General features: G+C 41.9%; 1 protein-coding gene across 18 annotated transcripts in view; it reads left to right on the plus strand.

The window, feature by feature from the left end:
* The window catches only part of wnk1b (WNK lysine deficient protein kinase 1b), an 85,679-nt gene that overhangs the window by 41,482 nt on the left and 30,462 nt on the right, over positions 1-13,735 (plus strand). For 11 of the 18 annotated variants that reach the window (XM_079653876.1, XM_079653888.1, XM_079653890.1 and 8 more), the window contains exons 4-12: positions 3,383-3,603; positions 5,067-5,224; positions 8,688-8,776; positions 9,042-9,181; positions 9,457-9,536; positions 9,705-10,019; positions 10,213-10,282; positions 10,485-10,681; positions 12,673-12,975. In XM_079653876.1, coding sequence (XP_079510002.1) covers positions 3,383-3,603; positions 5,067-5,224; positions 8,688-8,776; positions 9,042-9,181; positions 9,457-9,536; positions 9,705-10,019; positions 10,213-10,282; positions 10,485-10,681; positions 12,673-12,975 — 1,573 coding nt within the window. The remainder of the gene's footprint in view (positions 1-3,382; positions 3,604-5,066; positions 5,225-8,687; positions 8,777-9,041; positions 9,182-9,456; positions 9,537-9,704; positions 10,020-10,212; positions 10,283-10,484; positions 10,682-12,672; positions 12,976-13,735) is intronic. The other 7 variants (XM_079653878.1, XM_079653879.1, XM_079653882.1 and 4 more) reach the window with 2 other exon arrangements.

The following is a 13,735-nucleotide window of genomic DNA, read 5'->3' on the forward strand; positions in this document are numbered from 1 at the left end:
CCTCCACTGGAAGTTTTATATAGGTATTACAATGTTCAGATGTTGGCCATGCTGCATCTGATCCAGCATGTTTGAGAAAGCTACAAAAGAAAGTTCACAGAAACACATTTCAATTACACAAAACATATCCATTTAGGGAAGGAAACCAGAACATATTTACATTTGAAAAGTAGCTAACAGGCATCTCTTGGGAATGTGTCCTTTAAACAGTCCCTCACTGTAAATGTGGCGAATGCATGTACATATATGCACAGGATCCGGCTGCACAAGGTCTGGCTGTCCTCCAGAGGCAGCCTCAGAAAGGAGAGGTGCTGCTGTGTGCTGGAAAAGAGTGAGACGGTGAGAGGGAGGACTGATAGGAAGGGAGGGTGTCGGTCAGGATGGAGACACTGACCAGCGTCAGTTACAGGCCCCTTATCTGTGTATGTCCATGGGTGTGTGTTTGTGTTTGAAGGCTTACAGTATCTGTTCAAACATGTATGTGCACTGTGCAAATACTGTATACATACATGTACTGTTTATGCACATATTTCTTCAACTGTATCTGGTTTTTGGTATGGTTGTTGAAAAGAGAGCATGGCTGAGTGGTTGAGTGCGAGCCATGCTTTGTACAGTGTCATTCAAGCCTCACATGCCACAGAGTTGAACTTGTCTGTCAGCACCGCTCTGACTTCAGAAAGGGAGAGAAACAAAGCCGAGGAGACAGGCGAGGGAGAGGAGGCCAGCTAGGTAAAGGAAAGGAAGGTTAGGGGGCGGACAAGAGAGCACTGCTTCTTATAAGATTTATGGGAGGCGGTTGAGGAAGAAGTTTGAAATGTGTATCATAAAAACTGAAGTCATGCAGCTGTGCATTTTTAGCTCTGGTCCTAACGTTCCCTACACACGGCGGCGTGCGTTGCCGCTTCAACGCTTCTGCCCATTCACTTTGAATGGGGTGACGTCACGATTCACCGAACTGCATTGTGGGAGCAAAGCGTAGCTTCTCTCGCGGTGCTCGCTGCAAAAGTAGAGCAATGTTCTACTTTTGCCGCCTCGACGGAGGCGTCAGCCAATCGAATCATATGCCAGTACAAGCTCTAGCCAATCAAACCGCGTGCTTGTGTGTCTGGGGCGGGAGATTCATGTGATTGGTTGTTGGTCGAGTTTCAGCCCCCCCCGCCGGCAAGCGACAACGCACGCCGCCGTGTGTAGGAGCCATAAGGGAGTCCACAAAATATTGTCTTCAGCCTGAAATGTGTTCCATGCCCCAAAGGAACAGTCCCTTTGAGCATATGGGAATCCACCAAGCTATTTCTGTCTGATCAATTCCTCCGTCCAACTTCTAAAGATAAATAGTAAAAGAATATAAAAGAGACAAACTCCAGTCCAGACTGACATTTTCTCAACATGTGCTTCTCCTTTATCTCACGCTGTAATAAAGGAAATGTCTTTTCCATTGTTTAGAAAAGATAAGCAGTTTTAACTCTCAAAGACATGAAGCTTTGTGAAATTGTGATGGGCCCTTTTCAGTGGTTTCTGGAGAATTTCTAGACCAAACAATGTTGCTTTCTGGAGAAAATACTCTTAATGCTTAATTGATATGAAAAACATCATTCGTTCAGCCCTAATGTGGTTCTACTCCACTGTAGGAGGAATGGGCTGACTGATTGTTTTCAAGTTAATGTTGTCCACAGTGAACAGCACCTGGTGTCAGTATGTACTGTAGTATAGCCAATAACCACTGTGTAGCTACAGTTCATCAGAGGCCCAGAACAGAAGAGAGGACACCCTGTCTGTGGCCGGCCTTATTCTCATGTAACTGCCTCTATAATATTATTGAATGAGTCTCTCCTGCATTATATAGAGTCTATATAATGCGGGAGAGACTCATTCAATAATGGTTTGAACTGAACAAATACAAAATTCAAGAAAGGTGAGGAGTCTGGTGATTAGACCCCATCATGCTGTCATTGTTTTACAGGGTTAGTCATGCCATTAGCGTTGGTAATATTCCCTCAATGGAGTTTAGACACAGACAAGTAATTGCTTATTTAAATTCTAATTTAAATGCCACCTATAATTAATACATTTGAATCTGCTCTGATTATGACACAGAGTCCACCTGAGCTTTTACCTGCAGTCTGGATCTTAGCTCACTGCCAGTCAAAACTGTTTTGCAGAGTTCCTGAGCATTTTACTCAGGAATTCTGTGCATTTAGCAGCAAGGACATTGAATTAAATGCAGTGAATAAATCAAGGATGAGCTTTTTTATTTGACAGAGAAACACAAACAAGCCTCCACCTGACTGGAGAAAATTGGGAACGGTTTCAGGTTCAAATGTAGTCATATGAATTGTGAAAGAGTTCTCAAAGATTGACTGAAGTCTTTTCATCAAATCAGGAGGGTTTTCCCCACATGTCGGAACGTACAAACGATGTGATCCCCCACTGCTGTGGATCTGTGTCAGCTCTGTGAAGCCTCCCTGCCTTCCACCCATGGGGGTGAGGATAATGGGCAGCTCCCACTTAGAAAGCACATTCAAAAGGCTCTAATGACGTTCATTACCATGGCTGTTATTGTTTCATTACAAGTTGCTTGGAGTGGGACATTTACATTATGTTGTAATGGGATTTGTTCCTTTACTGTATATGAATGCAACATTTACTAAATGTTTAAATGGCTGCTTCAATAGAATTCTCCTTTTTAAATAGTCAAATAAATAAACAAATGGCTGTCTCTCATTGTCTTGTTTGTATCCAAATTGAAACAGATATCTGTTAACTAAATGTAAAATAAGGCAAAATCTGTTTGCCTTAGTATGTCATCATGATATCAGTGTCTTACCCTGCAGATGCCAGAATGTGTGTCAGTGAGATCCTGTCTATTTTGTGTGTGTGTGTCAGTGTTTATGCCCACATGTATGTCTGTGTGAGTCTTTATCTTTTAAGTTGGAATTGTTTTACAGTAATCCTCTTTGGTTGTAAGCTTTGATCTTGAATTGACTCATTATCCGGGTTTTGTTGCTGCATCTTATCTGACTATTGTCTGCCTCTCAAAGCTTTGATTTGAAATAATGCAATCATGCATTGATGGTTTTCAGGGTCTTGCAAAAAGGATATTCCCGTTGAATATATAGAGTGTCTCTAAAACTCAATAATATGATGTTACGAATAAAAAATGAAATGCATAGAAGGACACGTGTGTTTTTAAGCTAGTGTCTTTTTACAGTGTCCTTTAAAATAGAAAAGTGGCAGTTGCTGTGAAGAACAAAGGCCACTTGAACAGGATACACAGCTTTTGAATATGTGGTGGCTTTGAATCGGCAGCGCTTTGTGTATTTTTGTACACTTAATCTGCGGTTGAGCGACATGTATTTATGTATGATGTTCCTTTGTCCTGCAGCTACCTGAAGCGCTTCAAGGTGATGAAAATCAAGGTCCTGCGTTCTTGGTGCAGACAGATCCTCAAAGGCCTTCACTTCCTGCACACCAGAGCCCCGCCCATCATCCACAGGGACCTGAAGTGTGACAATATCTTTATCACAGGGCCCACAGGCTCCGTGAAGATTGGGGACCTGGGCTTAGCCACGCTGAAGAGGGCCTCCTTCGCCAAGAGTGTCATAGGTATGAAAAAACATACTCACAGCCACTGAAAACACACCTCCCTTTTCTCTATGATCCCACACACTACAATCTGGACTCAGACATGAAGCTGTATATCTGAATGAAATGTTTGAGATGGGGAAAGTGAAACAGCTGACATTATTTATGGAGTTTCACATCCACACATGCTGTCTCTTCGAAGCACAATGAACACAGACACATTGTGCACAAGCCTTCTGCAGATTAATTTGACTGCTTCTAAAATGTCTGACTGTAAAAGCAGACCGCAGGTATTTGAAATCTGAAATACACACCACTCAGTCTGCTCTGAAGGTCGGATTATGCGGTTTGGGGATGTGAAAGCTGCGTACACACACACTTAAAAAATACACCACAAACACACCCGGCATATCATACCTTAAATGAAGTTGAGTAAAAAGTGACAGCTCTGCTCCGTGTTAACTTGGAAGCCTTCCAGTTGTGTACACACACACTCACACTCACACTCACACTCACACTCACACTCACACTCACACTCACACTCACACTCACACTCACACTCAAATGTATAAAGGTGTAACAACGCAACACGGCTACTATGTTTGACCAGTAAGTGAGTTTGTAATTTTAAATCTCCAGCTGTATTTAGGGACTTTTTATGCATAACCCTTATGCATCATAAAGGACATTTTTGGCTTTTTAGTTGTTGGATAATGTTGGCTGTGTCATTGTATATGGCATACATACTGTATGATTGAAGTTAAACCTTAGTCCCTATAATGCAGCATTTCTCAAAGTGTCACTGGTGGGGCACAGAGATGTGATAGGTGGGTCGCGAATTGACGCGATGAACGGGAGATTTTTTTTTTTTTAATAAACTTTTTGGACCTCAGGCCGGAATCGAATCTGGGTCCTCGCGGGCGGTAGTGGACTGTTTACAGCCGGAGACTCGCAACGGCGGTGGACTTTCACAGCAAAGTTTGAGAACCACTGCTATAATGAGTCTATAACAAACTGTAGATTTAATACACACCCTTATGAAAAGAAATGTCCACATTGAAACCACATTTTTGTATTCCTTGGTTATTACATCTTAAAGTAATGGGTTTTATCACATCAGGTTTTTGATCTAGGGCTCTGGCTTTTTAAATCCTAGTGTTTTTAAAGAATTGTTTTAATCCAGATTGAACCAGATTTCTCATGTTGATCAAATGTTTGCGCATACATGCTCTTTTCCTGGTTTCCACTGTGTTTATGCTTCTGTATTATGGGGCACAGTTTTGTTTAAAGAAATTGATGAAAACCAATTTGTTTGCTATTATTGACATATCTCTGATTTTGAAGGGAAAAAATCCCCTAGCTTTTAGTATGCATAAATGATTTAAATATTTGAGGATGTTCTTCCTACATTATCTGACTGAGACATTTTGTTTTTTAGCTTTGATGTAACAGTTTTGTTTTTCCTCTCTCTCTCCTTTCCGTAGGAACCCCAGAGTTTATGGCTCCAGAGATGTATGAGGAGAAGTATGATGAGTCGGTAGATGTCTACGCCTTTGGGATGTGTATGCTGGAGATGGCTACATCAGAGTACCCCTACTCTGAGTGTCAGAACGCGGCCCAGATCTACAGACGGGTCACTAGTGTAAGTCTGCATCTGCTCTACTTCTTTGATCTCGTTAGATGTGAATGGTGTTGCACTGGGGAGAGACTTAATGCATCCACATGATGCATCTAACATCCTTGTTTTTCGTTTAGTCTCTAACACCCCCCCACCCCACCCGTACTTGTTTACTGACTGTATTAAATGTCAGGCTTGAGCTGCAAGAGATCCTGTCATTTGACTATGTTTTTGTGTCGATAAGTCTCACTTGCTTATTTTCTCTCAACACATCTGATTATAATGCACACTCATTTTTATCATTCTTATATCTTATTTTTGTTTGGTAGCATTTTTCATTTCTGCTAAATAAACACAGATGAGAGATAGAGCTGAAAGCACTGTGGGGAAAAAACCAGACAGACACCCAAACACAGACAGAGGACAACGGATGCAATCACAGGCTGCTTTAAGTGCTGCTGAGGTCATCACACACACACACACACACACACACACACACACACGCACACACACACACACACACACACACACACACACACACACACACACACACACACACACACACACACACACACACACACACACACACACACACACACACACACACACACACACACACACACACACACACACACACACACACACACACACACACACACACACACACACACACACACACAGGCAGGCAGGCAGCTGAGAGCCGTCTCCCCCCGCCGGCTCCCCACCCCCCTTCCCTTCCTCATGGGGGTGAGTTCAGCTTTATAGAGGCTGAGACCCCATTTACACGCAAACGCATACCAAACGCAAATGAACCGAATAAGATATCAAAAAAGTATTCCGTTCACACAAGATCGCTCGGGGACGCTGTAGTACATATGCTGGGCCTGTAAGTGGCGGGTTAGGGTACTGTACTTTCGCCACAAAATACACCAAAAGCAGCGAAGAAGACCCCCCGAGCATGGTTGCCATCGTTGCCCTTCTGTTTATGCCCCTTGGTGGATTTAGCAACATGTAGTTCATGTAATCCTCCATGTCCACTTGTTGCTGATGGTTGTGGTAGAGGAGCTGTAGATTTTGACTGTAGCTACTGATCATGCTACAGCAGTAGCAGAGGTGGGGAGAGGTGGGGCTATGGCTTCATGGAAATCAGGAAATGATCCTATAGGCCGTACACATTGAGCCGTTTGCCCCCCCAGAGCATTCTGTTTGCAGATCTATCCACCTTTGGACCCGTTATCGTTTGCGGGGTCCGTTTCCGCATTTCCGTTACGGCCTTGTGTGAACGAACGGGCTATACGAAAGAGAAAAGTAGCGGATACAACCGTTTGTGTTCTCGTGTAAACAGCACATGACAGTGATGGTTAATGGACCAGAGGAATTTACTAGTAAAGTAATACAAATACAAATATGAACGTGACCATGAGCAGAATATGACCCATTTGACAAAACATGATTATAGCCAGACAAAGGTTTGTGTTTAAACTTAAAAAATGTAAGTGTTATATCTTAGTATATATCATATCCTTTTGTTGCCTACTATCTGACCGGCAAACAACCATTGAAGGGATTCGGATCAAGATTGTCTAAAACTACCACTGTGAGAGAAAATAATAAGTCCTCGATCACTCCTCTTAATTTCCCTCCTATCCTTTCCCCCCTTCTTTCCATTCCCCTTTCTCACTGGTAAAAAGTTAAAAACAAACCCCAATTTAATTTAACCTTATTTGATTATGACTGTGACCTCACCTCTGGCTCCACAGCTCTGTTTGTGTGCATGCAATTATAATTATACACATTATATCATTACGCTTCTCTGATCTCTGTATTCATTCAGCCGAGCATTGAGTCAAACAACCAGCTTCAGATGTTATTGTCACACACACACACACACACACACACACACACACACACACACACACACACACACACACACACACACACACACACACACACACACACACAACCTTGTGACAACCGCAGGGTGCCCCCAGTCACCTGCTTCCTTTCATTTCACTGCCTAATCCATCCTAGCAGCTTTCTAACCCTTCGTTTCTCACACAGTTATACCTTAGTTAACCCCTGATTTACAGTAAATGTGAATTCAAAAAAACGTATAAAAGTGACATTTGTCCAAAATGTGTGTTATGGTCTTGCTGGACTTACATTTCATCGTATGGAGGCAGTGACATTGGGCCGCAAGTATTGCTTAATTGTATTGGCTTGTGACAATTGAGTTTATTAATTAAGCATTTGGCCTTTGCAACAAAAGTGGAAATACACTTCAGTGAACCTTCATACTCTATGTATTGTGAACTATACTATATGCCCTGTAAAAATAACATGCACCCTATTTGAATGACCCTCTGAGAGCACAGGGTGGGGGATATACTTATAATACCTTGCCATACATTGTTGTTGACAAGCTTCATGGTTCTTCTTCTTCTTCTTCTTCTTCTTCTTCTTCTTCTTCTGCTTCTTCTTCTGCTTCTTCTTCTGCTTCTTCTTCTTCTTCTTCTTCTTCTTCTTCTTCTTCTGGAACATTCCTTAGCTCCAATCAGCCCTAATAAACGTTCCTTCTTTCTCTCTCTCTGTTTTTCCTCCTCCCATATGTCGGACTTAATACCATTACTTCCTCCATCTCTCCTAAGTTTGTTTGGCCCTGGAATTAAATGTGGGTGTGAGAGTCGGAGGGAGGGGGGGTTGTGTAATAATGAACTGGGGGGGGTTGCTGGAGAGAAACTGAGAGAAAGTAAAGAAAGAAAGGAGAAAGGGAGGACAGAGCTTGTGGACAAGAGCAGAAGTAGGTTGTTATTTCCTGACATTAACATAAACAGTCTCCCCTAGTTTATTGAACCCAGTGCTTTCTAGGTGAGTAGCCTACTGTACCTTTTTATATGGCTTTCTTGTGTTCTTTCTGTCTTTAAAACTTTTTAAAAGTGCTTCGGATTTAGTTTTTCAAAAAGTGTATCGGTGTACATTTAATCTGTTTTATTAAATGCATTTCACATGGGCCTTAGTCTGCAACCTTTTTACAAAGACCCAGCAAAGGTATTGAATTGATTACATGATTGACCGGAGAGTGTGTTGACATTTTATCCACTGTATCATGCACAGAGGTACTGATTCTCATACTTTTCTTTTGGAACAAGTCATTTTCAATTGGCAGCTTTTTCTATATTTCCAAGATTGACCTCAGCTCCCTTCATGCTAGACTTTGCTTCTTTCTTTATGTTGTTCCTCTAGTGTTTGAAAGAATGGATAGTTCATTATGATGCCTCCTGCTGTAGCTCAACTTCAGTTTAGTGTTGAGCTTCTGAATGTTGTACGGAAAGGTCTGACAGAAGTTCTGTGTTCTTAATAACTTGATATTATCCAATAAATGTGCCCTTTCTTAGTGCCAAATGTATACTGTGTGTGTGTCCGAATTCGGGTCTACCTTTGGTATTTAGTTTTCTTGACTTCACTGATCTTTCTTTTGTTTGTGCAGGGAGTAAAACCAGGCAGTTTTGACAAGGTAGCCATTCCTGAGGTGAAGGAAATTATAGAGGGCTGCATCAGAACAAACAAGGATGAGAGGTGAGACACAAACACACGCTCACACATACCCACATGCTCCGGAGCAGGTTAGGTGTTCAGCATAAGTTACCATGGAGATCTACATTACCGGTAAGAAGTGAACCAGCGTCGTAGGACCGGAAACCCAGAGTTAACCCCGAAGTTACCTCGCTAACCGAAAATCCTGCTTCGTAGTAGAGGCCACTGGTTTTGAAAACATTTCTTTCAAGTAGCAACAACATTACATTCTCTCTTGAATTTCTATTTATTTCTCTTGTTCCTCTAGATATGCTATAAAGATCTTGCTGAACCATGCGTTCTTCCAGGAGGACACAGGGGTCAGGGTTGAACTGGCAGAAGAGGATGATGGCGAAATGATTGCCATCAAACTCTGGCTCAGGATAGAAGACGTAAAGAAGCTCAAAGGCAAGAATAATTGTGTTTTGTCATTTAATTAGGATATTATTTAAATGTAGAAAAAATTGTAATAGGAATTTTTTTTTGCATTCCTTATACAGTCTCAGACCCAAATATGGAATATATACCTTAGCAGCATTTCTAAGCTACTGAAAAAGCACAATTTAACTGTTGAAGAATGAAAACACTTAGTCTATGATGCAATTATTAATATAATAGATTTGAATTTACTTTAGGAGAACAGGGGCAGCTTCCTGACTAGCAATGTGTCAACTTGTTTGCAGGCAAATACAAAGACAACGAAGCCATTGAGTTCTCCTTTGACCTGATCAAGGACGTCCCTGAAGATGTGGCGCAGGAAATGGTACGTACAATGCAAGGCGGGAACTGAAGAAATGGACTCATGGTGGGAGGAAGTGATGGGTAGAGGGGAAGAGGGGAAGAGGGGATAGACAGAAGGGAAGGATTTTGGATGGAAATAACTACGTGGCAAAGTGAAGGGTTATTGTTAAACGGAGTATATTTGGCCCAGGTTGAGTCTGGCTACGTTGCTGAGGGGGACCATAAGACCATGGCCAAGGCCATCAAGGACCGTGTGTCTCTGATCCGCCGCAAGAGAGAGCAGAGGCAGCTGGTAAGAGAAGAGCAGGAGAAGAGAAGACTGGAGACTGAGCAACAACAACAACAGCTTCATCAGCAGCAGCAGCAGCAGCAGCAGCAGCAACAGCAACAACAACAACAACTTCAGCAGCAACAACAGCTTCAGCAACAACAGCTACAACAACAACAACAGCAACAACAGCAACAGCAGCAGCAGCAAGAGACACTCAAACTTTCCCACACACAGGTGAGTTGAACAGTTGGCATTGTCTAATGTTAAGAAGCTTGTCAGTCAGTTGTTAGTATATTTGTACCTTGATTAATTGACTGGTGGTTGGAACTCACTGTTGGACTTGTGTCCAGTGGGAGCACCTAGAAATTGTGCTTTTCTGTTTTTATTTATTCTTGTTTGACCCCAGATTGTGTTGTTGTGTTTGCAGGTAGAAGCGGAGGAGACAGACGCGGAGCATCAGCAGCTTCACTATCAGCAGACCGCCATCTTGCACGCATGTAAGACTAAGAGAGAGATTCAAAATATCAGATAGAGCCCAGATCATAGTGCATGGTATCAACACATTGTGCACAAATGTTGACTCTCTCTCTCTCTCTCTCTCTCTCTCTCTTTCTCTCTCTCTCTCTCTCTCTCTCTCTCTCTCTCTCTCTCACACTCTCACACTCTCACACTCTCACTCTCTCACCCTCTCTCTCTCAGCTGAAGGGGGTCTGGACAGTGGACAGGGCTCCTCAGTTTTCTCCTCTGACACCCCCAACCTGGCTCAGCTGACTATGTCGTACAGCTGCCCCACCTCTACCCACCCCCCCTCCCAACCCCAAACCCCCTACCCCTCCACCCCCTCAGCCAACCCACAGCAGCACCCGGGCTACGCCCAGCCACTGCAGCAGCAAATGGTGAGTGCTCATGACCTCCACATTGGACTTTACATTTTCACCTGCACGTATGACATCATGCTTAGCCTGTCTGTGGGCGGGGCTTTACTCACAGCTGCTGAACATGAAAGTTTGAAGTGAGCACTGCATTTTGTTTGGGTGAGTGTGCAGTGTTTGTGAGTAGACTAGGAATTGTGGTTATTTGTTGAACTAAATACACAAGAGCATGGGTTTTTTACTTTTGATTGGAGATGATAATTTTTTACATAAAGAAGATATTTGATTTTTCTCTTGCCTATTGAGGCCAAGTCAGCCAAGTTAGACAATCTGATATTTACTCATGCAGCTAAGCAGTTAGTCAACAATTTACTTTCATGTTATGGTAGCTAATAATTCATTGTTTGGTGTATTTCATCTCAGAGGTCTGAAAGCCATTCCCTCTTGCCTCCATCCTGCCATCCTATCAGATACTTTCTTTCTTTTTCCACAAGCCTCCTCCATTTTTGTTGGAATTCTTATTTGAATGAAATACTCCCTGATCTATGCGTCCAATTGTTGCCCCAGCTGTTTATTCGGTTGCTATTCTTTTCTCGATTTTGTATATATTTCCTTGTTTTGTACGTTTTGAAACACATCAACATGCTTTTAACTTTGCTGATGCAGAAGCATTGAATTCTGGAAAGAATTACAATCAATAGGGATGAAAATGCCTACAACATAGTAATTACTTAGCTGAGTAATGTAACTTAAATGTATTATAATCAGTATTGTAATCAGTAGTCAGTGAGAGAAATATAAATATAATAATAATAATTATATCAAATTTTATAGCGCCTTTCAAGAGACCCAAGGACGCTTTACAATGGGAAACAATAGTCACACAGATACACAGGTTTGAAAAAGAACAGGTTGCTGGGTACTGCATTTTAGCTGAGGCCAAAGGCCTGAGTGAACAGATGGTGTTTGAGTTGTTTTTTGAAAGTGTCCAGAGAGTCGGCATTCCTGATAGCAGAGGGGAGAGAATTCCAGAGGGTGGGGGCTGCGACACTGAAGGCTCTGTTGCCAAAGGTTTTCAGCTTGGAGCGCTGGATGGAGAGCGAAATATGCACTAGTCTTGCACATCTTCTGGATTCTGAGTGTATTTTAGGATTTTCCCAAAGAGATAATTGACCTTAGATATAGCATACTTTTGTAATGCAGATATAATTTATCATATTTAATTGTTGTTTATTGATATTACATTATTTTTTTCTAAGTACTTAGGAAGGGAGGTTCTGCATTTCTTATTTAATAATATAATACTTTTCATTTCCTTTTGGCTACCAATTTCAAATGTACCATCACCTACAATGACCAATATTGTTTAACTGGATGATCGTTCAGTTTGCATGCAATCAAAGGATTTTTAGGACTTTTTCCAATAAGCCTATTTCCTCATTAAAGTTTATTTCAGGGTCACAACCCGAGTTAATAACAGACTGGTTTATAACATTAGAGAACGACTTCATTGAATATGTTGAATAACCATTCTTTCCTTCTATGTAACATTGTGTTCATTTGTTTTTTATTCCGTTTAAAATATTTGTTCCTTTTGTTTTTTTGGTCATCAGTCTGTTTAAGTTTTCTTTACCGCATATGTTTACAATTATATTTCCGTGTGTAATTGTGGCATTTGTATTGTGATACTATCTTAAATGGTTGCACTGATAACAATCTTCCCTCTACAGTTTTTCTCTTTCATTTTCCCCATTTTTATGAATGACTTTTATTTACACGTTTATGTATTACGTTCAAATATATCAGGTATTGAAATGTATTACCGTGATTTAGTATCATTATTTACTCGATGACCTTTCATCACTTTATTGATTTTGTTTGTGTATTCTTCACTTTTCAAACTTGTGTCCTTTGGGTGTGTTGTATTTTATCTATGTTTACTTTGTTTTTTGTGTGTTATAATTTAATGTCTTTGTTTTTCATGTTGTTCCCGCTCCCCTCTCCCTGGCCTCCAGCCTGCGTCGCGCCCTCGCCGAAGTCGTAGCATGTCTTTTTGCGTCCCCCCCTCCTCATACTCCTTTTCCCATGCTCCTTCGCCCCTGGTCGTTCCTCCACAGCAGCCTTCCACCCCTCCTCCAGACCTGTACTCCTCATCCTCCTACACCACCCCCCCCTGCATGCCTCTCGCGGCTGAGAGGGACACATTCGCCGGGCGCCTCTCCAAGGCCCTGGAGACGGTCCTGCCCCTCCACTCTGCCTCCCCTCTGGCCAGCACCATGCAGCGGAGGGCCAGCCTGCCCGCCCTGTTCTCCACACCTGTAGGTTCACAGTCTCATGTCCTGAGGGGCCACAGTGGTGGTGACAACCACAGGGGGGGGGAGAGGGAGAGATGAGGGACACAGGCCACAATGGTGTCTGAAAGTAGATAAAAGGGCCAGGTGCCACTTTATATGGAATGATTGATAATGATCAGCTCTTATTACTCTTTCTATCAGTACCCATTTTTGGAACAGCTTTGAACGACTAGCCAAATGGAAACAACCAGATGGAATTACAAAAAGGAAATATTTGCGAGTAATTGAAATTAAAAGATTTAGAAGTACGTTCAAAGTAAACTGGTTTATTACCTCTTCTACCTACCAAGCCTGCTTTACTGAATATTGATGTACACATATGTAATATATATTGGTATATATATTTCATGCAAAAAGTGCAACTCAGTAAAAATAAATCTGCAATTAGATCATATTTTTTATTTGAGTCATTTTAGGTGGCTCCTATATTTTGATTAGGTAGCTAACAGGGACCTGTGTTGGTTCACACTTAGTTTATTTTCAGGCACGGCTGTGAGTCTGACATCCTACCCATCCACCTCTCTTTAACTCTCTTTCTCCCTCTGTTGGACCACCATGTGTTCATATTAAAATCAGATAGACTGGCTATACCTTTACCTTTGCTCTATGATACAAATTCCTAATATCTTTTGCATCTGCATCAGGAAAACTGCCCATTTGACAACCCTAATAATAAAAGCAGAGATTTTACAGTACAGCATGTTAGCGTTCTGAAAGTTGCTAT

This window comes from Notothenia rossii (assembly GCF_949606895.1).
Source record: "Notothenia rossii genome assembly, chromosome: 10".
In the NCBI taxonomy this organism is placed as follows: Eukaryota; Metazoa; Chordata; class Actinopteri; order Perciformes; family Nototheniidae; genus Notothenia; species Notothenia rossii.